Here is a 27,891-nt window from a genome sequence, read left to right on the forward strand (position 1 = left end):
TTTTCAGAAAATGTATAGGGAAGTTCTAAACATTTGACATTTTATTATGTTTTTACATATGTTGTAAGCTGCTCAGAGTGTCTGGGGCAACCCAGTCAGATAAGCGGGGTATAATAATAATAATAGTAATAATAATAATAATAATAATAATAATAATAATAATAATAATAATATCATATTTTCATCGCAGAAATGCTGGAGCGTAAAATAGGAGGCAGGGCTTAGGTTGCTTAGGGCTTTGAGCTGCTTGAATTGCAAAACTATTTTGATCCATCACCCTAGTGGGAAAGAAACAGAACAAAAAAGAGAAAAAGGTCAAAACTTCTAGAAACACTGGCTTATCTTTATTTTGTATTTATCTCAGAGACAACACGCAACACGTAGGATATATTCCAGAGGGGCCTTCTGGGGTAAATTGTATATAATGTTTATTATTTTCTGCATTTTGTATCATAACTTTTGTTTTCTACATGGTTGCACCATGGTTGGACCCTATTATTATTATTATTATTATTTACTGTGTACAACATTAAGAGCACATTTTATGGAGCATAATAATAAAAACATAGTAAAATGCATAATAATGAAAGGATCATAATAACAGTCCCTACCCCAGCTTTAACAGACCATAGAAGATCATTTAACGACCAATGGAATGTTTTTGCCTAGAACTTAAGGATATGTAATGATGGCACCAGGTGAGCAGTGGCGTTGCGTGGGTTGTCAGCACCCGGGGCAAGGCAAGTAATTTGCGCCCCCTAACCCGGGGCAATCCCCGCGGCGGGGTGCGCTCCCGTTGTTCGGTCCCAGCGCCTGCCAACCTAGCAGTTCGAAAGCACCCCCGGGGGCAAGTAGATAAATAGGGACCGCTTACTAGCGGGAAGGTAAACGGCGTTTCCGTGTGCGGCTCTGGCTCGCCAGAGCAGCGATGTCACGCTGGCCACGTGACCCGGAAGTGTCTTCGGACAGCGCTGGCCCTTGGCCTCTTTGAGTGAGATGGCCGCACAACCCTAGAGTCTGTCAAGACTGGCCCGTACGGGCAGGGGTACCTTTACCTTTACTAACCCGGGGCAAGGCAAGTAATTTGCGCCCCCCGCTGCACTGTCCCTCCCCCAGATAGTCCCTCGCTCTCTCTCCGCACCGCACCGCACGCCTCGCACCCTCCCCTCCACAGTGGGCGGCGACCCGGCGGCTCGGATCGGATTCGCACAGCCAGCACTGCAGTGAGAGAGAGTGAGTGAGTGAGCCAGGTAGGGGCAGAGAGCTGCGAGTGCGAGCGCCCCCCCCGATGTTGTGCCCGGTGCGGCCGGCCCCCCCTGCACCCCCCACGCTACTCCACTGCAGGTGAGCCTCTTTGGGGAGAGCATTCCACAGATGGGGAGCCACCACAGAAAAGGTCTGTTCTTGTGCTGCCACCCTCCAAATCTCTGAGTGAGCAGGGACACAGAAAAGGCCCTCAAATGACAACTGCAGGGTCCTGGTGGGTTTCTATGAGGAGAGGCAATCCTTAAGGTATTGAGCTGTAGGAGGGCCAGGGTACCCTTAGCCATTTTCAAATGATTCAGGGAGGGAAGAGGGTAATTCTTCACAGAACTCTAGCCCAATGGTTGCCATCAATTTGATTTGAACTGATTTTATAATGAATTGATTTTAGAATGCTGTATTATTTTACTGTTGTTAGTCGCTTTGAGCCCGGCTTTGGCTGGGGAGGGCGGGATATAAATAAATTATTATTATTATTATTATTATTATTATTATTATTACTGATCTATGGTAAAAAAGGTAAAGGTAAAGGACCCCTGGACAGTTAAGTCCAGTCAAAGGCGACTATCGGGTGTGGCACTCATCTTGCTTTCAGGCCAAGGGAGCCGGCGTTTGTTCACAGACAGCTTTCCAGGTCATGTGGCCAGCAGGACTAAACTGCTGCTGGTGCAACGAAACACCGAGACGGTGCACAGAAACGCCGTTTACCTTTCTGCCGCAGCAGTACCTATTTATCTACTTGCACTGGTATGCTTTTAAACTGCTAGGTTGGCAGGAGCTGGGACAGAGCAACAGGAGCTCACCCTGTCGCAGGGATTCGAACCGCTGACCTTCTGATCGGCAAGCCCCAGAGGCTCAGTGGTAGACCACAGTGCCACCCATGTCCTGATCTATTGTATGTTATTTTGGCTTGACCTCTGCAATGAGCTTTGGTTGAATTCAAAACAACAGAGTACCGTATTGCGTCTGAGGAATTTCCCCAGTGAGGAACTCACTCAGTTCCAAATATTTAGCTTGGTGCAACTTAAATTTCTCTCTCTCTCTCTCTCTCTCTCTCTCTCTCTCTCTCTCTCTCTGTGTGTGTGTGTGTGTGTACCTCTTCCTTCCGTCACTGTTGCTGGTACTACCCTTGTTGGGCAACCTATCGTAGTCATCTTTGTTTCCTGTTGCATTGAAAATATTAATAGAGTCCCTAATTTACTCAAGAGAAGGATGCTAGACATCAAAGGTATTCTTGGAGCGAAGCAGGGGAGCAGCAGTTAAGCAGGGAGTCATCATTTCCTAATAACTTGCTGACGTGCAATCTACCATGGCTGGCAGATAAAGGAGGGTATAAAAAGGGATGGAGAGCGGATGGGGATCAGTTGAGAAAAGGCAGAGCTGTCTGCAACCCACTTAACCGCTCACACCACAACTCACTTGGGAAGAAGAGATTCCTTAAGAAAGCAGAATCATGGACCAAGAGGAATACAGACAGAGAGGTGAGTAAATGGATGAAGTCTTGCTGGAATTCCCACTGGGTTAGAATAGTACTTTATAAACTCAAATGGTGCTTACGTTGCTGTTGTTGGTTATGTTTACTGTTGTTGTTGTTTTGTCACATTATTATTATTATTATTATTATTATTATTATTATTTTCATGTGACTTAAGTTGGTTGCATCCATTAATTTCAGTGGTCTCCTCTTAGCAGAACATTGGATGCAATCCATTATGATTTTTAGAACATGCTCGGATTTTTATTGTATTTTTGTTTTTACATTGTGCATCATTTTGTGATTTTGACAAAAATGCTATGAAAACATTATCTACCCATTCATCCATCTGCATCTATCTGTCTAATTATACATACATGCATGCATACATACGTACATACATACATGCTATAAAATAAAGAAAGGTGAAACAAAATCTGCTATTCCTAATAAGAAAAAGTGCTCCATTCAGTCGGACTACCAGTACACGAAATGTGGTGAAGTGCTGTGGGACGGGTCCACTCAGAAGCAAGTCCCAGTGAGTTCCACAGGGCTTACGGATAAATGTGCAGAGGACTGCAGCCTTGGACTCCAACTCCCATCAGCCCCAGCCAACACTGGTAATGGTCAGGGACAATGGGACCTGAAGTTCAGTAACATCTGCAAGACCACCAGTTCCTCATCCCTCCTTTACAAGGTTATCGCATGTATGTTTCTTCAGAAGCACCACTATGTTAAACCAATTTAATTCCCCCCCCCCATATCATTTTTATTAAGTCTCCAGCTATATTTCAGAGCACTTGTCATCATATGAGAGCCAGTGTGGTGTAGTGGTTAAGAGCGGTGGACTCGTAATCTGGGGAACCAGGTTCGCATCTCTGCTCCTCCACATGCAGCTGCTGGGTGACCTTGGGACAGTTACACTTCTCTGAAATCTCTCAGCCCCACTCACCTCACAGAGTGTTTGTTGTGGGGGAGGTAGGGAAAGGAGAATGTTAGCCGCTTTGAGACTCCTGAAGGGGAGTGAAGGGCGGGATATCAAATCCAAACTCTTCTTCATATACCTTTTTTTTTTTTTACATGTAAAGTTTCTTCTTGAATTCCCTCACTCCTCCTTTCCTGTTTTTTTACTCTTTTTTATCAGCTGTTGTATAACACACATATTTTTATTATCTAAACCCCACTAGCATCAAATCTTTCAGTAATCCACTGCTCATTTTTTTTCAAATCCTGCTTGTGACTTCATATATTGGTGATAATTTGATAGATATTCCATCAGCGAGTTCCAATCCTACGTAAACACTTTATTGTTACGTCCTCTTATTAATTTGGCAGTCAATTTCACCGTTTCAGCATATTCCATCAGTTTCACAAGCCATTCCTCCTTAATTGGCAATCCTTTCGTTCAATCAATTTTATTGATAGATAAGGGCACGTAAGATTGCAATGCAGTCCTCAGAAGTAATAATAATAATAATAATTTATTATTTGTACCCCGCCCATCTGGCTGGGTTTCCCCAGCCACTCTGGGCGGCTTCCAACAAAGATGAAAAATACACTAAAATGTCACATATTAAAAACTTCCCTGAACAGAGCTGCCTTCAGATGTCTTCTGAATGTCAGGTAGTTGTTTATCGCTTTGACATCTGATGGGAGGGCGTTCCACAGGGAGGGCGCCACTACCAAGAAGGCCCTCTGCCTGGTTCCCTGTAACTTGGCCTCCCGCAGTGAGGGAACCACCAGAAGGCCCTCGGCACTGGACCTCAGTGTCCGGGCAGAACGATGGAGGTGGAGACGCTCCTTCAGGTATACTGGACCGAGGCCGTTTAGGGCTTTAAAGGTCAGCACCAACACTTTGAATTGTGCTCGGAAAAGTACTGGGAGCCAATGTAGGTCTTTCAAGACCGGTGTTATATGGTCTCGGCGGCCGCTCCCAGTCACCAGTCTAGCTGCTGCATTGTGGATTAGTTGTAGTTTCTGGGTCACCTTCAAAGGTAGCCCCACGTAGAGCGCATTGCACTAGTCCAAGCGGGAGATAACTAGAGCATGCACCACTCTGGCGAGACAGTCTGCAGGCAGATAGGGTCTCAGCCTACGTACCAGGTGGAGCTGGTAAACAGCTGCCCTGGACACAGATTTGACCTGTGCCTCCATGGACAGCTGTGAGTCCAAAATGACTCCCAGGCTGCGCACCTGGTCCTTCAGGGGCACAGTTACCCCATTCAGGACCAGGGATTTCCCCACACTCGCTCGCCCAGTCCCCCCAAAACAGTACTTCTGTCTTGTCAGGATTCAACCTCAATCTGTTAGCCACCATCCATCCTCCAACCGCTTACACCCTAATAAGCTTACACCCTAATACGCAGGTGTAAGGATTGCAGGCTTAAACCCTCCATGGTTTCATGGCTTCTAGAACAGCATTGTGAGAGCTCTGGCTCCATCAAAAACTGTGAAGCTGACATCAGGCGACATCGAAAGAAATCTCCGTTTGTGGCAATTAATTGGTAGTGGCTGATTCACCCATGCAGGTCATTGTTTTGATACCATGGTGATGAGCATCTGGGGTGAACTGACCCCGAAATCGATAGGAAAAGCTGTCTCAAGAGTTCACAACTCCTTCTTCTTCCAGGAAAAGAGATGGTGGACTACATTTGCCAGTACCTGACCAGCCTTAGGGAGAGACGGGTGTCTCCTGATGTGCAGCCCGGTTACATGAGAGACCAGCTGCCAGACAGCGCTCCTTTCGAGCCAGAAAGCTGGGACAACATCTTCAAAGACATTGAGAAGATCATCATGCCTGGGGTAAGGACTTCTAGTGAGATGCAACAGCAGGTGTGGTCTGCTTTCATCCCCAACACAAGTCCTTCCTTGAGACCCAATTCTAAGGACCTGATTGGAAGACTGTTCCTAAAGGAAGGGCAAACGGGGCATCTCTCCCCTTTCATAAGAACTTGCATGAAAGCATCCTCCCAGTTTTTGTCACAGGCTCATATAAGTTCAGCACAAACAGTTGGGCCTGGTGAGCATTTAATAATAATAATATTATTATAATAATTTGTTATTCATACCCTGTCCATCTGGCTGAGTTTCCCCAGCCATTCTGGGCGGCTCCCAATCGAGTGTTAAAAACAATACAGCATTAAATATGAAAAATTTCCCTAAACAGGGCTGCCCTCAGATGTCTTTTAAAAATAGGATAGCTGCTTATTTACTTGATATCGGATGGGGGGGGGGGGCGTTCCACAGGGCGGGTGCCACTACCGAGAAGGCCCTATGCCTGGTTCCCTGTAACCTCACAATGAGGGAACCGCCAGAAGGCCCTCGGAGCTGGACCTCAGTGTCCGGGCTGAGTGATGGCGATGGAGACACTCCTTCAGGTATACTGGGCTGAGGCCGTTTAGGACTTTAAAGGTCAGCACCAACACTTTGAATTGTTCTCGGAAACGTACTTGGAGCCAATGCAGATCTCTCAGGACCGGTGTTATATGGTCCTGGCGGTCACTCCCAGTCATCAGTCTAGCTGCTGCATTCTGGATTAATTGCAGTTTCCAGGTCACCTTCAAAGGTTGCCCCACGTAGAGCACATTGCAGTAGTCCAAGCAATGTGATCACTAGAGCAGGCACCACTCTGGCGAGACAGTCTTTTAAATGATTGCCTGATTTAATGATAATGTGCTATACATTTGATGTTAGCCGCTCTGAGCCTGGTTTTGGCTGGGGAGGGCAGGATATAAATCATCATCATCATCATTTGCCCTGGGCCAAGGGTTGCAGGGTGGGGTGCCTCAGTGGTGTAGCGTGGGGGGTGCAGGGGGGGTGGCCGCACCGGGCGCAACATCTGGGGGTTAGGGGGCGCAAATCCACGGGTTAGGGGGCGCAAATTACTTGCCTTGCCCCGGGTGCTGACAACCCACGCTACGCCACTGGGGTGCCTTCAGCTGCTGCCAGCCAACGTGGCTGGCAACCCAGCTGCTTCTCCAACCCTCCTGCCCACCTGGTAAGACTCCTCATCTCCTCCCTTTTTAGAGCAAGCTAGGGAGGGAGGAGGTGGAGGACCTCTGAAGCAGCGACAAAAGAAAAAAATAAAATGTGAAGCAGAGGAGATCTAAACTACCAGTTCCAAAGCAGCAGCAAAACCCCCAACAAAAAGGAATTGGGGGTCAGGGAAAGGAGAGGATACCACCACCATTGCCATAAAGAGGAGGAGACAGAGACTCACAATATGATTCCCCCCAGCCACACACCCCTTAGAGCATGGGTAGGCACAGTGGCGTAGTGTGGGTTGTCAGCATCCGGGGCAAGGCAAGTAATTTGCGCCCCCTAACCCGGGGCAAGGCAAGTAATTTGCGCCCCCCCGCTGCACTGTCCCTCCCCCAGATAGTCCCTCTCTCTCTCTCCGCACTGCACCGCACGCCTGTCACCCTCCCCTCCACAGTGGGCGGCGACCCAGCGGCTCGGATCGGATTCGCACAGCCAGTACTGCAGTGAGAGAGAGTGAGTGAGCCAGGTAGGGGCAGAGAGCTGTGAGTGCGAGCGCGCCCCCCCCAGATGTTGCGCCCGGTGTGGCTGGCCCCCCCTGCACCCCCCACGCTACGCCACTGGGTAGGCAAACTAAGGCCCAATCACCTTCTAAATCCGGCACACAGATCGTCCAGGAATCAGTGTGATTTTAAATGAGTAGAATGTGTGCTTTTATTTAAAATGCATCTCTGGGTTATTTGTGGGGCATAGGAATTTGTTCATCCCCCCCATAGAGTCCGGCCCCCCACAAAGTCTGAGGGACAGTGGACTGGCCCCTTGCTGAAAAAGTTTGCTGACCCCTGCCTTAGAGATTGCCCTGCCTATGTGCTTCCAGCTGCTTTTTCTTGAATGAAGATCTTCATGGGCTGCTGCATTTCTGATGCTACTGGAGTCTCCATAGTTTTTATTATATCTTACTGTTCTCAATGAACTGTATGCTGATCATGTTTATTATTATGGCTGCTTTGCTGGCTCGCACTTTTATGAGGTACTTTGGTTTTAAATTTGTATTACAGTGTGAGCGTAGGTTCTTTAAACTCCCGGTTTTCAGAGGGACAGGGCTGGAAGTTCTCTAAATGAAGTCTAACCTGGGTTACAAATTTAGCGGAGGTTCTTAAGTAAACGGGGCCTTCTCTGCAGTGGCTCCCCATTTGTGGAATGCTCTCCCCATGGAGATTTGTCTGGCGCTTTCACCTTTAGGTGCCAGGCAAAAACATTCCTCTACAACCAGGCCTTTCACAGGTTGACATCCGATGTCCTTTTAAATAAGTTGTGGGAGGAGGGGTTATTGGTTCTTATATTTACTATGTATTTTGTGGTTTTTATGTAGTGAACCACCCTGAGATCTGTGGATGAAGGGTGGTATACAAATTAAATTATTATTATTATTATTATTATTATTATTATTATTATTATTATTACAGTGGTACCTCAGGTTACCGTACATATGCTTCAGGTTACATACGCTTCAGGTTACAGACTCTGCTAACCCAGAAATACTGCTTCAGAACTTTGCTTCAGGATGAAAACAGAAATCGTGCGTTGGCGGCACGGCAGCAGTGGGAGGCCCCATTAGCTAAAGTGGTGCTTCAGGTTAAGAACAGTTTCTGGTTAAGTACGGACCTCTGGAACAAATTAAGTACTTAACCCGAGGTACCACTGTATTATTATTATTATTATTATTATTATTATTATTATTATTATTATTATTATCTAATAATCTGTCAGACTCTGGCATTTGCAATGTGGAGATAATGCTGTCCTACCTTGTAGGGGTTTTTTGGGTAAGGTACATGAAGCATTTTGAGCATTTGAAAAGTGTGGTATCAATGCTCAGTAGCTATTATTTTTGTGATGAATGATAGCAGTAGCTGCAAAATTAACAAATGCAATCTGTATAATGGCAAGGTTGCAGAGTCGATCCCCGTATGGGTCAGCTGCATATTCCTGCCGACACACGATAAATAATGAATATAAACAAGAAGAAAACTGTACTGTGATGGCTTTCTTCTTTGAAAATCTGTATCGCTTCCTCTTTATGGATGGGTTTCCATTTCCTCTTAACGGGCATGTTTCGTTGAGATAAATGGTTTTCCTTTAGTGGGACATTTATCTACCAGTCCCACATTCTTCTATTTCCTTTGACATTAATAAAAAAATGCACAGATTCTTCCATCAGATCTGAGATGCACTCTGCAGTCCTCCCCCCTTTGCGGTCTAACAACCTGGGGTAGTTGAAGATCTTGTGCCTTTAATTCTGGGGTAGACAACTTCCCCTATCTCCTGCCAAGCACCGCATTTCCCGAGGGGGTGGGGGTGGCAATCTGCATGACAGTGGTGGGTGGAGCCACAGCCCAAAGTGGGTGGAGCCAAAGTGGGTGGAGTTTGCAAAGTAGGCAGGGAGCTTTGAAAAGCAGCCAAAAGCGACATGGAACGAAGCTGTAGGTTTCACATGCATCCTTTAAATTGTGCAGAAGATAGAACATCACTAGAAACAACAGAGAGGGCATTTGCCGGTGTGGCTCTCTGCTTTAGACCCTCCAAGTGTCCCTATTTTCCAGGGACAGTTCTGGATTTACAGATCCCGGAATGTCCTCATGTATCTTTATATTTCCTGGAAGCTGCCTAGACTGTCTGGGGCTACCCAGTTAGATGGGCGGGGTAGAAATAGTAAAACTAATAGGATGTCCCTTCAGGATATACCTGAAGGAGCGTCTCCATCCCCACTGTTCAGCCCGGACACTGAGGTCTAGCACCAAGGGCCTTCTGGTGGTTCCCTCACTGAGAGAAGTGAGGTTATAGGAAACCAGGCAGAGGGCCTTCTCAGTGGTGTCACCCGCCCTGTGGAACGCCCTCCCAGCAGATGTCAAGGAAATAAACAACTATCTGACTTTTAGAAGACGTCTGAAGGCAGCCCTGTTTAGGGAAGTTTTTAATGTTTGATGTTTTATATTATTATTATTATTATTATTATTATTATTATTATTATTATTATGTTGGGAGCCACCCAGAGTGGCTGGGGAAACCCAGCCATATTGATGGGGTAGAAAATAATAATAATAATAATAATAATAATAATAATTTTCATCTGAGAAATGTTGGACGGCAAGTTAAGGTAACCTTTTGCTCCTTTTCACTCGTTTTCTGCAGTAATCAACCCTTTCTCGCCCTCTCATCAGCTTCCCAACTCTTGTTTTTCACCCAGGTTGTCCATTGGCAGAGTCCACACATGCATGCCTACTTTCCGGCTCTCACCTCCTGGCCTTCACTCCTGGGCGACATGCTGGCAGACGCCATTAATTGCTTGGGATTTACCTGGGTAAATGACCCCGCTTTTCTTGGGAGTTTTCATGTTGAATTGATGCTGCTCAACAAAATCATGGTTGTCGACTGCTGAAAGACTTTGTACCTGATTAACCTTTTAAATATACATTTATTATATCAACCTATGTACATGGCTGGCATTATAATATCATTGCTTCTCTGAGATATTGTTTTCTCTTCAACAAGGCCTTTGGCTGATTGATATTCTTTTTTTATATATATAATTAATTTTTATTCAGTTTCCAATATACATTCCATCCAAATTTGACATTCATCTCCTACATATACATCTTTTAGACTTCCCTCAGCCTATCTGACAATTTTCCATATTATCACTACTACTCACATTTCTTAAATTTATATTGCACTTTGCCAATCTTGATCTTATCATAGGCTGATTGATATTCTACAGCAGTGGTTCCCAATTAGCTAATTACTGAGGACCCCGTATTTATCAAAAGCCAAGTCACGGACCCCCCTACTGTTTAAATTTTTGATAACTCTATGGTAGTTACCTCTGCAAAGCACAAAATGTGGAGTAGCTCCTAATAAGCAAAGGATTTTAGGTGTACAGTCGTGCCTTAGATCCCAAATGCCTTGGTACTCAGACGTTTTGGTTCCCGAACAATGCAAACCCAAAAGTGAGAGTTCCGGTTTGTGAACGTTTTTTGGAACCCGAATGTCCAATGGGGCTTCCCCGGCTTCTGATTGGCTGCATGAGCTTCTTGCAGCCAATCAGAAGCCGCACTTTGGTTTCCAAAGTCGAATAGACTTCCGGAATGGATTCTGTTTGACTTCCAAGGTATGACACTAGGGCTGAGCGATATCTGGTTTTCTACATCGTGATATATCAGCAGTGAAATACCGCGAATTGGAGATCAGGTGTGGGGATGAGGGAAGGAGCAGCTGCAGAGATCAGAGGGGTGGGGGTAGGAGAGGAAGCGAAGTCACTTCCACCACATGGTTTGAATGGGAAGGGATGGGGATGGGGGGGGGGTGCTTCAAGCCACTGTCAGCGGGGGCAGCCAGCGAAAATGCATGTCCACTGTGGCTTCTTCTTCTTTCCTGCTGACTGAGCAAAGTTGTTCCACCTCGGGGCCGGTGGAAGGTAGCGATCAGCTGTCCTGGTCTCCCTCAGTGCGAGGGAAGGCAGCTCAGATCAGCAGTGTTATCGGCTGAGACCATTGTGCAACATCGGCAAAAGGGATGCGGGTGGCGTCGTGGGTGGCACTGTCCCTTTTGGGCTTGCTGATCAGAAGGTTGGCGGTTTGAATCCCCGCGACAGGGTGAGCTCCCGTTGCTCTGTCCCAGGTCCTGCCAACCTAGCAGTTCAAAAGCATGTAGATAAATAGGTACCACTGTGGCGGGAAGGTAAATGGCGTTTCCGTGCGCTCTGGCTCCCATCACGGTGTCTCGTTGCGCCAGAAGCAGTTTACTTTAGTCGTGCTGGCCACATGACCTGGGAAAGCTGTCTGCGGACAAACGCCGGCTCCCTCAGCCTGTAAAGCGAGATGAACGCTGCAACCCCAAAGTCATATGTGACTGGACTTAGCTGTCAGGGGTCCTTTACCTTTACCTTTTTATCCTGCATTTTATTCTGTGAACCGCCCTGAGATCTTATTATGAAGGAAGGTATATAAATCTTAATAATAATAATAATAATAATAATAATAATAATAATAATAATAATAATAATATATTGTGGGAGTTGGATATTGAAAGAAAAGTTTGTGCTGTGGTGTTAAAAATTATTTCTCAACATGACCCTGCTCAAAATCAATCATTTCAGTTCCATTTTTGTTACCCTCATTCCTTATCCCTAAATCACCTCTAGGTAAAGTCATATTAAATTAATTTATTTCCCCAAATTACTATCCTCCGCAACCCAGGCTATCCCTCTAATACAAGTCCTCCCAAATTCATTACCTTTGCAGAAGCAGTTTGGGAAAAAGATTCAGGGTCACTTCCTACCTGGGCTGAACACAAGTAGCATTTCTGTCACTCACTGGCAGCCCCCCTCCCCCAATTAAAGCCAGCCTTCAGTGATACCTGTTACTTATGGGGAATCTTATTAAAAACATATTATTTTTATTTTTAAAGCACTTATTTGCTTAGGGAAAACAGCTTCTTACAGATTTACTCTACCATACTATTACATGATGTTAACACTAGAGGACAGTCATGCCAAGTGTTTTAACAGAATACTTCTGTAAGATAGGGTTGGAGAAGAAATCCAGTAGTTTTTATTTTAACGCAATCTTATCTAGTTTGCTCTGATATGCAAACTGAAAGGCCCACGATGCTTTTTTTAAATTATTGAGTTATATTGCAAATACATACAAATCAAAACTTTTAAACGTGAAAGGAAGAAAAAAGATTTTAAAAGGTTACAAAGAACAAAAGAAGAAAAGAAAAAGAATAGAAAGAAGAAAAGCAGAAATCTAAATAAATTACATAAACTAATACAATTAAATCTTAATGAAGATAAGAAAAAATCGTAGATGTATGTTTTAAAATTTGCACTTCTCCAAATGTGACAATGCAATTTTCCAGCTAAACAAAACACATACAAAATCACAAATATGCAAAAAAAACCAACCCCATAACCCATCTTGTTAAGGGAAATTGCTTTGCAGAAATATGCATGTGAGGAAACCTTGCATACAAAGATGTGCATGCCAGGAGCATTTGCATTAAAATATTGATGATGAGTTTTCACAGGGATTTCAAACAAGCCACAAGCTGCTGTGGGAATGTTAAGGGCTGAACTTAAGAGTGGAAAAAACGAGAAGCTGAAACTGAGAGATTCAAGTATCCCTACTCACAAGTAGGCTGCAGGTTTAGCAGCTTCCCTTTCCCTACACAAAGCATATTCGTTCATCGGTAGGCTTTGACCCAGTAAAAAGAGATCCTTTTCCTCATCTTGTATCTCTTTCACACTTGCAGGCATCTAGCCCAGCTTGCACGGAACTGGAAATGAACGTGATGGACTGGTTGGCTCAAATGTTAGGTCTCCCAAATTTCTTCTTGCATCATCATCCAGACAGCAGGGGCGGAGGTATCCTGCAGGTAAGTAGCTCAGGAGGGCTGTGTGTTTTCCTTGGTTTTATTTAGTCTGAACATGCTCAGAACTTCTAGTGCAAGAGATGGGGAGCCTGGGGAACCCCAAAACACCCATCAGTGATGATGCGAGTTCATCAACATCTGGAGGGCCACCATTTCCCTACTCTCTCTTTTTTTAAGCCTACGGCATCCAGTATTCCTCAGTGGTCTCCCATCCAAGTACTAACCAGGCCTGACCCTGCTTAGCTTCTGAGATCAGACAAGATTGAGCATGTTAAGGGTAGTATGTGTCAGGAGCTCGGCCTATACTCAAGTAGGACCCTGGCAGAGACACATGCCCAACTGGCATGTTCTCTCCCTCCTGATCGTTCGGGAGCTTCAAAAGCTTTCTTCAGCCCGAACACCACAGCGACTGATGCCAACCGACACCGGCACACTTAGGGATCCGCAGAGTTTGAGCAGCTTGCGTAACAGAGCTCAGCAACTCAGCATTTTGGCTAATCTACTTTATTTACATATAAACACACACAGAGCACTGCAACATGGCTCCCTCTCTCTCTAGCATCAGACAGCAAAGAGAAAGAACAAAGGACAATAGTCCCACTTCACGGAACACAGTAACACAAACATCCTGTCTCCGTCACTTCCCACTCTGTGGAGTCAAAACATATACCGTCATGTGATAGACAACAATCCCATGACTGCAACCATGGAGCAGGAATTCCAGCAGCATGGCCATAGACATAATTTCCCTATTCTTGTTCTACCGTCTTGTCTGGACATGTCAAAATTGATTTACATCCTTCTACTGGGGAATAGTTTGCGACACGCCTCAAACAAAAAAGAAGCATTATCATATATTTATTTGGTTTTTCAGATTAAAGTTTTACAGTCACATATCCAACATACAACATAGAAACAAGATTCTAAAGAATCTCTTGGGCTTCCCTCCTCCTCTTTGTGGATCCTGTTGTTAGTCATTTCCTCCGGCATCTTTTATAATAATCCAAATATTTTACCTCTCCACTGTGTCCAAAATTCACCATTAAACTACAACTGTTATTCCAATCCTACTAATGGTTTTAACTGTTTACAATCATTTTAAAGATAAATTATAAATTTTCCCCATTCCTTATTCAAATTTTGGTCTCCCTGATTTCTGATTCTCCCGGTCATTTTAGCCATTTCAGCATAATCAATCAACTTGATCTGCCATTCTTCTCTGGTAGGGACTTTATCTTCTTTCCATCTCTGGACCAACAACATCCGCACAGCCGTGGTCGCATGCATAAATAATATTTTCTAAAAAGAAGCATGATTATAAATGAGAGAGATTAATATAATTTCTTAGAGCAAACAGTAGGTGTCACCATTGGCCTGTGATGAAATGATTCATAGATTGCAACATGCAGTGGGGACAAAATGAATTAGCAGTTTGTAGATTAAAACAGCAAGGTACAGTTTTCTAGCGGAAGGAGCCCGTAGTTCAGAGACACAGCACAAGCTCTGCATGTGTAAAGTCACAGGTTCAATCCCTGATAATTTCCAGTTAAAAAAAGGAGATGGCTAGTACGTAGATAGCAAGAAAAACCTCAGCCAGCTGCTATTCAGAAAGCTTTAGCTGAGCTAAATAGCCTGACCTGTATCACTTCCAGACAGAGGCGAACCTAGGCTCCCTTGCACCCAGGGCCAGATTTAGGTTTGATGAGACCCTAAGCTACTGAAGGTAATGGGGCCCCAGCTGTCCTTTATCAATAACAAATTGTTGCTGTTTTTTGTGTTGAATATATGCTGTATGGTAATTCATGGACCTAATAGGTATCTAAAGCCATTTACATTTGTTGCCATGGAACCAGTCCATGCAGAATGTAGGCACCCTATATATAGAAATGAGCAAACCAGTGATATTTAAGGGAGCAGGCTCACAGGCCGGGCCCGTTAATTACATCATAGGAGCCTACACAACACAAAATACTGTTGCTGTATGTAGGTAAAGGTAAAGGGATCCCTGTCCATTAGGTCCAGTCGTGGCTGACTTTGGGGTTGTGGTGCTCATTTCACTTTATTGGCCAAGGGAGCCGGTGTACAACTTCCGGGTCATGTGGCCAGCATGACTAAGCCGCTTCTGGCGAACCAGAGCAGCTCACGGAAACACCGTTTACCTTCCTGCCGGAGCGGTACCTATTTATCTACAGTGGTACCTCGGGTTACATATGCTTCAGGTTACATACGCTTCAGGTTACACACTCCGCTAACCCAGAAATAGTGCTTCAGGTTAAGAACTTTGCATCAGGATGAGAACAGAAATCGTGCTCCGGCGGCGCAGCGGCAGCGGGAGGCCCCATTAGCTAAAGTGGTGCTTCAGGTTAAGAACAGTTTCAGGTTAAGTACGGACCTCTGGAACGAATTAAGTACTTAACCTGAGGTACCACTGTACTTGCACTTTGACGTGCTTTCGAACTGCTAGGTTGGCAGGAGCTGGGACCGAGCAACGGGAGCTCACCCCGTCGCGGGGATTCGAACCGCCGACCTTCTGATCAGCATGTCCTAGGCTCTGTGGTTTAACCTACAGCGCCATCCGCATCCCAGTTGCTGTATGTAGGTTTTATTTTATTTGTTTTTTATCTTATATTATGGAAATGTACATCCAGGTTTTTTTCCTTTAATTTTTTTGGGGGCCCCCAATAGAGTGGAGCCCTAAGCTATAGCTTGTTTAGCTTATACGTAAATCTGGCACTGCTTGCACCCTTGGCAAGGAGCTCTGCTGAAGCACCCAGAGGAGCCTCTATGCTTCAACCAGCCACCCAGATCAGAGGAGAAGTGGCTCAGGGAGCATGAAAGGGGGGGCCTTCTAGCCTCCAACATTTCTCTGGTGAAAATAGGGATGTCCTATTCAATAATAACTGGACAGGCGATAAATGATCCACTTTGGCCTCTGGCCCCAGTTGCCATTGCCATGTGGCCTGGGAAGGATACCCAGAAGTCAACATGACCCTCAGGCTGAAAAAGGTTCCCCACCTCTGAGGTCAAACAATTATTATTCAACACTTTTGCAGTGTTGAATATTTGATGCAGTTTCCATCGAAACTTGAGTTAATGGGGCGGAGGTGCCAAATCCACGTTAGTTGCGTAGACTGAATATACAGTGGTGCCTCGCAAGACGAAATTAATTCGTTCTGCGAGTTCTTTCGTCTTGTGAATTTTTCGTCTTGCGAAGCACGGTTTCCCATAGGAAATGCATTGACGGTTTCCCATAGGAATGCATCGACGGTTTTAAGGAAAAGGCGCAAGACGTTTTCCTCTTGCGAAGCAAGCCCATAGGGAAATTCGTCTTGCGAAGCAACTCAAAAAACAAAAAAACTCTTTCGTCTTGCGAGGTACCACTGTACCAGTTTGTGACTGAATCACACTCATAAAATAGTGACAGTCTAGAAGGGACCTGGGTATATAAGAGGGCTTCCTATATACCTGTGTGTGATTGTGATATAAAGGTAAAGGTAAAGGTACCCCTGCCCGTACGGGCCAGTCTTGACAGACTCTAGGGTTGTGCGCCCATCTCACTCAAGAGGCCGGGGGCCAGCGCTGTCCGCAGACACTTCCGGGTCACGTGGCCAGCATGACATTGCTGCTCTGGCGAGCCAGAGCCGCACACGGAAACGCCGTTTACCTTCCCGCTAGTAAGCGGTCCCTATTTATCTACTTGCACCCGGGAGTGCTTTCGAACTGCTAGGTTGGCAGGCGCTGGGACCGAACAACGGGAGCGCACCCCGCCGCGGGGATTCGAACCGCCGACCTTTTGATCGGCAAGCCCTAGGCGCTGAGGCTTTTACCCACAGTGCCACCCACGTCCCCTGTGTTTGTGATATAGGTTGCTGTTAATAATAAGAGGGTTTGTTTCTTTGTTTCTTTCTGCAGAGCACAGTTAGTGAATCAACCTTGGTTGCTCTGTTGGCTGCAAGGAAGAATAAAATTCTGGAAATGAAGGAGTCTGAGCCAGGTGCAGACGATTCTGCTCTGAACTCTCGTCTCATTGCTTATGCCTCAGATCAGGTAAATGAGAGTGTGTGTCTGCATGTATATGAGTTAGGCCCCACTTGGACTATACATTTAAAACAGTATCGTACTGCTTTAAACAGTCATGGTTTCCTCCCAAACATCCTGGGAACTGTAGTTTGTTAAGGGTGCTGAGAGCTGTTGACCCCAGTTCTAGGCACCACAGGTTAAGAAGGATACAGTGGTACCTCGGGTTAAGTACTTAATTCGTTCTGGAGGTCCGTTCTTAACCTGAAACTGTTCTTAACCTGAGATACCACTTTAGCTAATGGTGCCTCCCGCCACCACTGCACAATTTCTGTTCTCATCCTGAAGCAAAGTTCTTCACCTGAGGTACTAATTCTGGGTTAGCGGAGTCTGTAACCTGAAGCGTATGTAACCTGAAGCGTATGTAACCCGAGGTACCACTGTATTGGTAATAAGTGCAGAAGACGACCAAAATGAGAAATGGTCTGGAAACCGAGCCTTATGAGGAATGGTTGAAGGCGTTGGGTTTAATTAGCCTGGATAAAAGGAAACTTTTATGTTATGATAGCCACCTTCAAAGATCTACACGGCTGCTGCACAGAAGATGGAGCAAAATTGTTTTCTGCTACTCCAGAGGGTAGGACTCGAAGCAGTAGGCACTCATTCTGATTTGTTTGCAATGAGGTTAAATTACCTTTCATCCATGCCTTAACTCACATGTTCCTCATCATTAAAAAGTCTGATCTGTTGGGGAAGTGAATTTAGCTGTTTGGATGCCACTCAAAATTATCCACAGTCTGGAAGTGCCCCATGTTTTTGATGAAGGCCTGCATGTGTAGGGGTGTCAGTTTTGGAAAAAGAAGGATGCATAAAGAGAAAGGTAAAGGACCCCTGATCGTTAAGTCGAGTCGTGAACGACTCGGGGTTGAGGTGCTCATCTCGCTCTACAGGCTGAGGGAGCCAACGTTTGTCCGCAGACAGTTTTTCCAGGTCATGTGGCCAGCATAACTAAGCAGTGCACGGAAACGCCATTTACCTTCCTGCCGGGGTGGTACCTGTTTATCTACTTGCACTTTTTGGCGTGCTTTCGAACTGCTAGGTTGGCAGGAGCTGGGACTGAACAACACCTATCCTTTAAGATATATGGGCTGAATATATGCACCAAGGACAAATCTGCTCAGGCCTTCAGCCAAACTTAATTGTAATTGTATTGACTAAATCTTGTTGTAGTTTGGGCTCCTCTTGACCAACATTACCAGCACTTGAGTCCCTGGAATCTCCTTGCTTGTCTTCTCAGGCTCACTCCTCAGTAGAAAAGGCGGGTTTAATTTCTCTTGTGAAGATGAGATTTCTTCCTGTGGATGAAAATTTTTCCTTGAGAGGAGAAACCTTGAAAAAAGCCATTGAAGAAGACAGAAGCCGTGGCCTGGTGCCCATCTTTGTAAGTTTTGTTCTCTATATAATTGGAAGGCTACTGGCCTTGATGGTTCTCCTCTACTTCTTTGGTTGAAGTATTGCTTCTAAGTGCCAGTTTCTGGAAAGGAGATGCTCTTGTGCTTGGTTTCTGCAGGAGGTTTTCCCAGAGGCATCTGGGAATAAGATATTGGACCAGATAGATATTGGACCAGATAGATATTGGACCAGTATAAGATACTGGACTAGATAGATAGATAGATAGATAGATAGATAGATAGACAGGCAGGCAGGCAGGCAGGCAGGCAGGCAGGCAGGCAGGCAGGCAGACAGATAGATAGACAGACAGCTAGAACAGCAACTTCTTTAAGGAGCATAAAACTATGGTTGAAGAAAGACAGGTGACACTTGCTTTTCAGAGCTGAAGGTTGTGGAAGCCCTGACGTTGGTTTAGAACATGTCCAGCCATTCTTTCCATCTCTGGTTAAAACAAGTTGTGCAGGCTTTTCTAACACTTGCAAAATCTGTTTTCTCAGCAGCTGCCATGGGTCACCCCATGAGCAATGACGTCTCTCCCATATTGCCTTCAACTCCCTGAAAACTGATGGCCGACTTATCTGCGTCCTGCGAGCGGACATTTTGTTAACCAATAAATTCGTGTCTCTGGTTGTTTTTGGGTGTTCTGCTGTGCTTTCTTGACAACGCCCTGTTTTTGTCTAGGTTTGTGCAACTCTCGGAACAACTGGAGTCTGTGCTTTTGACAGCCTTTCGGAGCTGGGACCCATATGTAAGTAGTCTCAATACTTCTCAAAAGGAACCATCTTAGATGGTGACCAACCCTTTCCCCAAGCAAATCTCTGATTCGAGATTTTATGGCAACGCAACAGCTTGCGCAAGTGTCAGCCAGAAATCAACTGTTGCGCAGGAATCAACTGTTGCGCAACAAGCTTTCACTAGTGCAATTGTTGCATTAGATCTCATTGTTGTGCAGCCTTTAAATTTGGTCATCTGCTAGTGCAAGGGCAGACAGAGAACATTCAATACATCTCTATACCTTCTCTTTTTTTAAAAAAATAATATTTATTAGAGGTTTAATAGTTACATAAAAAAGAAGAAAGAAACAATAAAAAAGTTTAACAGAACAAAACAATACCTTACAATACAGTGGTGCCTCGCAAGATGAAATTAATTCGTTCTGCGAGTTTTTTCGTTCTACGAGTTTTTTCGTCTTGCGAAGCACCACTGCGTATTGACGGTTTCCCGTAGGAATGCATTGGCGGTTTTAAAAAAAAGGCACAAGATTTTTGTCTTGCGAAGCAAGCCCATAGGGAAATCCGTCTTGTGAAGCAACTCCGAAAACGAAAAACTCTTTCGTCTTGCGAGTTTTTCGTCTTCCGAGGCATTCGTCTTGCGAGGTACCACTGTACATCAAAAATAAAAACAAAAACAAAAAACAATACAGCAAAACAACAAGAAAAACAAAAACATTTAAAAACACATCCATTATTTCCATATCTTGACCTTTCATTTACTTGTTTCATCGACCTCCTCACACCTCCCTTTTTTTGTATTCTAGTTCAATTAGCTATTTCAGCAAATCCTTTCCATCTTTCTCAATTTTTTGTTCTATAATTTATCTTAACACAATCTAACCTTAAATTTTCCACTTTGGCCCATTAACCATCAGTTTTTGCTTAATTCTTTATAACATTTCTGCTAAAACCATATAACTTCATTCCAGCATTCTTCTAACATTCATTAATTTTGCAATATTTCTGTTCGTCTCTATACCTTCTCAAACATCACCTTCAATTACTCTCTAGGCTCTAAAGAGGGACTCTGGCTTCATGTCGATGCTGCCTATGCTGGAACAGCGTTTCTTTGCCCAGAATTCAGAACATTTTTGACTGGAATAGAATACGCAGATTCTTTTACCTTCAACCCTTCCAAATGGATGATGGTTCACTTTGACTGCACAGCGTTCTGGTGAGTGTGAGGCTCAAAGCTTGCACACACGTGAAATTCTAAGTCTCTCAATTGCCCCCAATGACCAATTCTTTCCCCCGGTCCCCATTTGTATAGGATCAAGGATAAAAACAAGCTGCAGCAAACCTTCAGTGTTAATCCCATCTACCTCAGACATCCCAACACGGGGTCAGCCACGGACTTCATGGTGAGTAAACTGAATGCAAAAGGAGGCTGTTGTAGACCAGACACCAGATTTCTGTGTTTGTTTGCAAAATAGCAGTAGGGGGGCTGCTTCTCTCTTCCTTTTCTCCCATGAGAAATCCCCCAAATTATTTACCTCCTTAGGCAAAACATACATCATCACCGTCATTAGTAGTTCTTACATATTAGTCTTTCTTCTTCTTTGGCGATCCCTCTTAGCCGAGTAAGATTGTCTTCCATGAACACAGTCTTAACAGTAAATCCATAAGTGGCTGTGGAAGCCAATTCTGGATCCACACATCCTTCCATAGTAGGGACATAGGGTTCTAGGCGGGAGTTGATCATGGTGAGAGTTTGCCAAGGGTGCCTCCTTCTTAGTATGTTTCTCCCTTTCGTCCTGAGTTTGAGCATCTTCAAAGTCCATGACACCTTTGGTAAAGGCTGTTCTCCAACTGGAGCGCTCGCAGGCCAGTGTTTCCCAGCTGTCAGTGTTTATACTCCTTTTTTTGTTGTTGTTGCCTTGAGAGAGTCTTTAAACCTCTTTTGTTGACCCCCAGCATTACGTTTTCCATTTTTAAGTTCAGAATAGAGTAGTTGCTTTGGAAGACATATTAGTCTCACATTAGTCTCATATATGTCACATATTAGTATGTGACATATGATTCCCATCAAATTATCCTGGGAATTGAGGGTGCTGAGCGTGGGTGGTGCTGTGGGTTAAACCACAGAGCCTAGGACTTGCCGATCTGAAGGTCGGCGATTTGAATCCCCGTCACAGGGTGAGCTCCCATTGCTCAGTCCCTGCTCCTGCCAACCTAGCAGTTTGAAAGCACGTCAAAGTGCAAGTAGATAAATAGGTACCACTCAGGCGGGAAGGTAAACGGCGTTTCCATGCGCTGCTCTGGTTTGCCAGAAGTGGCTTAGTCATGCTGGCCACATGACCCGGAAGCTGTACACCCGCTCCCTCGGCCAATAAAGCAAGATAAGCACCGCAACCCCAGAGTCGTCCATGACTGAACCTAATGGTCAGGGGTCCCTTTACCTTTACCTAAGGCTGCTGAGAGTTGTTAGGAGACCCTTATTCCCCTCAGAGAGTTCCACTCTTGGGAAGATGTATTGATTGTTGAACTGCTTTGAGCACTGCACCTCTGGGAGGGGAATAGGGGGGGTCTCCTAACAAAAACCCTTAATAAACCACAGTTCCTAGATTCTTTTTTTGGGATACAGAAGCCATGACTGTTTAAAATGGCATCCTAGTGCTTGGAATGTATAGTGCATATGGGAACTTGGTTTCTGAAACAAGATGGGCTGTGTTTGGAGGACATGCCCTGTGGCTAGGAAGGCCTTTGCCCTCATACAATTCTCCAGTTATTCAGTCATGAGGGGGATATTTACTTATTTGCCTGATTTATATAGATTTATAAAAAAATTGTACACCACCCTTCATCTGTAGATCTCAGAAGGAGGCACCACTTTTTATTCGTTCTTTGTTTACCGGGGGGATACTAGGAGAGATTCCTGTGCCTGTTCTCTGTTTAATTCTAACTCAAATGAGGCCTTGTGGGCATCTGGTCTCTGTTTGGATGCACACCAAATGGAGACCATGGCTGATGGGAACTATAGTCCAAAACAGCTGGAGGGCAGCAGGTTTGGGAAGGCTGCAGGAGTGTATTCTCAGAAACGCAGACAGATGCATGAGCTTTCTCTATTGCCAAGGTACAGTCGCTCCCCATCAATAAGTAGAATGAGATCCCAGATATGTAGCTTTCGTGCCCTTGGCAGGTTTCAACATCCGACCCTTCTCCACCTTTTTCTCCTAGCTGACCTCTGACTGTTGTTTGATTTACAGCACTGGCAAATCCCACTGAGCCGAAGGTTTCGTTCTCTGAAGCTCTGGTTTGTGATCCGCTCGTTTGGTGTGAAGAAGCTTCAAGACCACGTTAGACATGTAGGTGAACTGGAGGTGTACATGTGTGACTGGGCAAGGGCGAATCTGTCAATTTTGGTTTCTAATTTCCCCCACTCTTAAGTGCAGTTCTAATGAAAATCCATTGTGTGTCGAGACCACGCAGCCAACCCCCTCGTTGGAAATAACTCACACAAGGACACTAATAATAATAATAATAATAATAATAATAATAATAATAATAATAATAATAATTTATTTATACCCCGCCCATCTGGCTGGGCTTCCCCAGCCACTCTGGGCAGCTTCCAAAAGAATATTACAATACTGTGATACATCAAACATTAAAAGCTTCCCTGAACAGGGCTGCCTTCAGATGTCTTCTAAAAGTCTGGTAGTTGTTGTTCTCTTTGACATCTTGTGGGAGCGTTCCACAGGGAGGGCGCCACTACCGAGAAGGCCCTCTGCTTGGTTCCCTGTAACTTGGCTTCTCGCAGTGAGGGAAGTGAGTGGTCTGACCATGGCACTTCTTTCGTTTCGCTTTTACTTAGTGTCAGATCACCAACACCCATAGAGGTAAACACCAGGTCCAAGGCATGGGTTGGGCCAAACTTATTCAAGGACAGCCCCATGGAGGCCAAGCTTACCACGAAGTCCCGAGCGGCCCCTTGTAAGGTCGTGTCGGCATGGATATTAAAATCCCCTAGGACAACCAAACTAGGTGTCTCCAGGAGAACATCCGCCACGACCTGAAGCAGCTCGGGCAGGGAATCCTTGGTGCAGCGGGGAGGTTGGTACACCAAAAGGAATCCTGTACTGCCCCTATTGCCCAACTTCCAGAACATGCACTCAGAGAACTGGGTCTTCCCAATAGGGCACCTGGTGCAAACTAATGACTTCCTAAAAATCACTGCAATCCCTCTCCCCGCCCACAAGGCCTGGGTTGCTGTGCGTAAGAGAAACCTGGTGGACAAGCAACGGCAAAAACAGGCCCATCTGCTTCATCCAACCAAGTCTCTGTTACACATGCCAGGTCAAATCCTCCATCCATGATCAAGTCATGGATGGCAGTGGTCTTATGAATCATTGACCTGGCATTGCACAGCAGCACCTTCAGGTCATGTGGGTATTAGGTTTATGTTCTTGGGCAAATTTTGGCCACAACTTTATTGAAATTACAGAATTTGAGCGGTATTGGCTTAGGCATTGATTGGACCTGACTATATCTGACTCCTGCCCATTGTGCAGGAAGTCCAGTAAGGGTAAGCCACTGGTAGGGGGAGACCCGTCGATGCGAACCAACTCAAGCTCCCCCTGGTGTTCCTGTTGGGGTTGTGTCAAGGCCCTAGGCCCCAGCCGGGCTTCAGACTAGATCAACACCCCCGGGTTCCTTTAACGGAATACCCTTAAGCATGGAGGGGCAGGTGATGGCTACATTCCCCCCCCCCAAGGTCAAACAATGCCTAGCCGCCACAAGAGCCCAAAGGCTCGCGGCCGATTGGCTGGCCGGGCTGTGATGTGGCCGGGATCCCCCAGGCAATGGGGCACAAAGTCCCCCACCCCCGGTGGGGAGTGGGTGGCCATGCGGTCCACCGCAACTGCTCCCCACTGGGAAGTGGAGTGGATTTGGCGGTTTTGTATGAATTTCTCCTAACAATATATCCAGCTGGGATAGCTCAGTTGGTAGAGCATGAGACACTCAATCTTAGGGTTGTATGTTCGAGCCCCACATTGGGCAAAAGATTCCTGCGTTGCTGGGGGTTGGACTAGATGACCCTTGTGGTCCCTTCCAGCTCTACAACTCTATGATTCTATATACATCTTTGTTGGCAACTTTGTGTAATATGCAGAACTTTGGCTAATGAATCGGATAGGAAAGCAAGCTTGCTAGCTAGCAGCCAGGCAGAGTTTTTAAGTGCCAATGGTGAGTAGGTACCCCAAAGTTTCTCCAGCCTTTCTGCATGTTAAAATGTTAACTACATAAAGCTTTGAGGGTGGTCAGGGACATCTCATTGGTTCAGGGCAAGATCATGTTTTCATTTTAATTCTGCATCCTATGAGTTTTGCACTGCTCTGTTGGAAATGATAATTGCTTATGCTAAAATAAGAGGACAAAATGATGATTTTTTTTAAAATAGAAGAATGGAGGCCGTTGGTGGATTATACCTATCAAACTATATAACTCATATGAAATCACGTGCAGGATGTGAGATAGGAGCAATGGAAGAATGTAGAAAATGGATTTTGTGGGCTTAAAAAATAAATGTAAATGAGTTTTAATGCAGATATTAAGGGGGAATTTAAAAAATCAAGGAAGGAGGGGTAGGAAGTCAAGAGGAAAATGTGTAAAAAATAAACCAATACCTAAGTTTGGAGTTATGTAATAATTTGGAAGATTTAATTAAAATCATTGTAAAACAATAATTGCTTATGCTTTTTTTTGGAAACTGTAGGGCACTGAGATGGCCAAATATTTTGAGTCACTGGTTAGAAGTGATCCCCTGTTTGAAATCCCTGCTAAGAGACACCTTGGACTGGTTGTGTTTCGTTTAAAGGTAAGAGCAAATGTTCCCCCTCTAGAGTTTAAAACAACCCACTTCACCCCCACAAAAACAGCTATGAAGAAAGAGCGTAGGAGAGAATGAATCACTGTGAGCATCTCTAGCATACATCAGATCTCCAATGAAAGGCTGAAGGGGGGTGGAATATAGCCAGGCCATTAACAAGGCTGCTTCCTATCCCTCAGTGCAGATACAGTCTAAGGTACTGGCTGTTTCCACATCCTAGTTGCTATGGGTGAGGGAGAAAAATCTGCTAATTTATCCACTTCAAGTATAACTTTATAAACTTCTGTCATGCATCCACACCATCCACCAAGTCATCTTTTAATAGGAAAAAGCATAATTTAAGTTCACAGACCTGACTTCACTGGTGTTGGTCCAGATTCCTGGGTTAATCAAAATCTATGATGGGAATTGGTGCATTCAGTTGCATGGCCTCTCTGACCTTTAAAGCCCTCAATGGCCTCAGCCCAGTATACCTGAAGGAGCATCTCCACCACCATCATCCAGCCCGGACACTGAGGTCCAGCACCAAGGACCTTCTGGCGGTTCCCTCCCTGCGAGAAGTGAGGTCACAGGGAGCCAGGCAGAGGGCCTTCTCGGTGGTGGCGCCCACCCTGTGGAACACCCTCCCATCAGATGTCTATGAAATAAACAACTATTTGACTTTTAGAAGACATCTGAAGGCAGCCCTGTTTGGGGAAGTTTTTAATGTTTGATGGTTCATCGTGTTTTTAATATTCTGTTAGGAGCTGCCCAGAGTGGCTGGGGAAACCCAGCCAGTTGGGCAGGGCATAAATAATAAATTATTATTGACTCAAGAAAAGAGCTGATCGAGCTGATTCTGAGGAAAATACCTCGTAGTACAGACGACACCTATATTAGACATCTCTTAGCTGACAAAGACCCCGAAATCAACAGGCCTGTGGCAAAGTACTGTTACATTGCAACAAGAATAAGACGAGCAATTAGGACAGTAACGGAGTTCAAATTGCAAACATCGAAGGAACGATAATAATCATTAGTGACATTTGAATTGAATCCTTAAAACCTTAAAAGTCGAAACCTGGTCATAAACATAAGTACCAATTTTGTGATTTGGCCATATTTCCACTGTTATCTGTAGTACAATAGTACTTATATTGCCATATTTTATTTTATAAATTGCTTGCTGGTCATTGACCGTATTAAAGATATTTGATTTGAATAAATTATTATTATATTATTATTACTTTGAAAACAATTTGTATGTGGATTATCACAATATCTTTTGAAAACAGGGCCCTAACTGGATGACAGAAAAGGTCTTAAAAGATCTGAACAAATCGGGAAAGCTCTTTGTTATTCCGGCAACGGTTCACGACAAGTTCATCATTCGGTTCACTGTGACGTCTCAGTTTACAACCCGAGAAGACATCCGGCGAGACTGGGCCCTCATCCAGCAGGCTGCGGTGCAAGTCTTAAACATGCATCATGTGCCCAAACCTGTCGCCATCTCAGAGGAAGGGGTCCAAGTTCCCAGCGTGATAACCAGCCCCATTTCAAAATCAATAGGTGCTGCTCCCTTTTTTGACTTAGAGGAAGAAGAAAGCAAAAGGTCCCCATGTAAAATAACTGTGCAGCCTCGAAGAAGCTCTCTGAGCCCTTCTCCGTGGTCGTTGGGTGAAAATCTCGCCGTGCCTGAGAATCCTCATTCGGACGACTGCTTCGTAGAAGGCAGCCTGAGCCCTACCAACCACAAAGTGCCCTCGTTCTCTGTTCAAAGCAAGAAGAAGACCGCTCGCTCTCTCAGTGTGCCAACAGCTGGCTTTTGGGAAGGGAGCCACCCAAAGGCCATGGGCTTGGAGGTCCCCGGGAAGAGCGGACCTTGCACCAGCGAGAAACTCCTTTCCCAATTGCCCAGAGAGATACTGATGCTCAAGAAAAGTGCCCTGAAGAAACACCTGAAGTTTTACAGCGTGCCCAGTTTTCCCGAATGCACGATTCAGTGTGGGCTCCAGCTGCCGTGCTGCCCTCTACAGGCCACCGTGTAGTCAGTCCTCCACCCTCAACGGCTGTCCCCCTCCTCTCCTCGAGGCAGCGAGAACCAAAGCCTGCTTATTCTCATGCAACGCAATAATCTCTGACCCTCTCTAATAATATATAAAATAATTATATTAGTTACAGAAGACTCTGTGCTATTTTTTTTAAAAGCCTGTATATTTAATAAGTTTAAAAGAGAAATAAAACTATTTAGCATTGTGCCTGGCGTTTCATGTTTCATTCCAGATTCTCTGCTTCCATATGGAATTTTTGCATTGTGGGTTGGTAAGCTATCATACAAAAGGGGGTCAGCAACTAGAGGCCATTAGTTCAAAACTGGCCCCTTGAGATTTGGTGTTTTGTTTTTTTGTACAATATTTTTTATTCAGTTTTACACTACGCATTTAAATTCAAACATTAGACATCAGCATTTAGGATTTCCTGGATGTCCTGAATTTCCTGAATCCCTTCCACCCTTCCATGGTTTCCATATTCAACCTTTTTCGATTGCATCACATATTTCCCCTATTTTTCTTAAATAATCCATTTCTACCTTAGTTTTTAGCACATTACAAACGTTACTCAAATCCTGCCAAAGTTTTTAGTTGTTTACAGTGTCAACAGATGTCATTTTCCTCATGGTATTTTCAGGCCAG

General features: G+C 45.0%; 2 protein-coding genes across 3 annotated transcripts in view; one reads left to right on the plus strand and one right to left on the minus strand.

Annotated features, from left to right (window-relative positions):
* Positions 1 to 1,310: 1,310 nt before the first annotated feature.
* SLC27A2 (solute carrier family 27 member 2) overlaps positions 1,311 to 27,891 on the minus strand; it is a 60,761-nt gene continuing 34,180 nt past the window's right edge. Inside the window, exon 11 of one of the 2 annotated variants that reach the window (XM_083412028.1) lies at positions 1,311 to 1,338. The gene's annotated coding sequence lies outside the window, so the exon portion shown is untranslated. Of the gene's footprint in view, positions 1,339 to 7,278; positions 7,336 to 27,891 lie in introns of those variants that run through there. The other variant, XM_083412027.1, reaches the window with a different exon arrangement.
* On the plus strand, positions 2,501 to 27,456 carry HDC (histidine decarboxylase). Its single transcript, XM_083412009.1, has 12 exons — positions 2,501 to 2,744; positions 5,367 to 5,539; positions 9,963 to 10,076; positions 13,028 to 13,150; positions 17,060 to 17,194; positions 18,462 to 18,605; positions 19,298 to 19,364; positions 20,401 to 20,563; positions 20,660 to 20,750; positions 22,596 to 22,694; positions 25,106 to 25,207; positions 26,494 to 27,456. Exons 1-12 carry the CDS (start codon positions 2,717 to 2,719, stop codon positions 27,244 to 27,246), a joined length of 1,992 nt encoding a protein of 663 aa, XP_083268135.1. The 5' UTR covers positions 2,501 to 2,716; the 3' UTR covers positions 27,247 to 27,456.

Source organism: Podarcis tiliguerta (genome assembly GCF_965153285.1).
Source record: "Podarcis tiliguerta genome assembly, chromosome: 14".
Taxonomy (NCBI): Eukaryota; Metazoa; Chordata; class Lepidosauria; order Squamata; family Lacertidae; genus Podarcis; species Podarcis tiliguerta.

Bases quoted from the DNA above. Each gene is read 5' to 3' on its own strand.
- HDC (XM_083412009.1), top strand. From the start codon at position 2,717: ATGGACCAAGAGGAATACAGACAGAGAG. The intron at 20,564-20,659 runs GTGAGTGTGAGG...CCATTTGTATAG, and splicing joins TTTGACTGCACAGCGTTCTG to GATCAAGGATAAAAACAAGC. The intron at 22,695-25,105 runs GTAGGTGAACTG...TGGAAACTGTAG, and splicing joins TTCAAGACCACGTTAGACAT to GGCACTGAGATGGCCAAATA.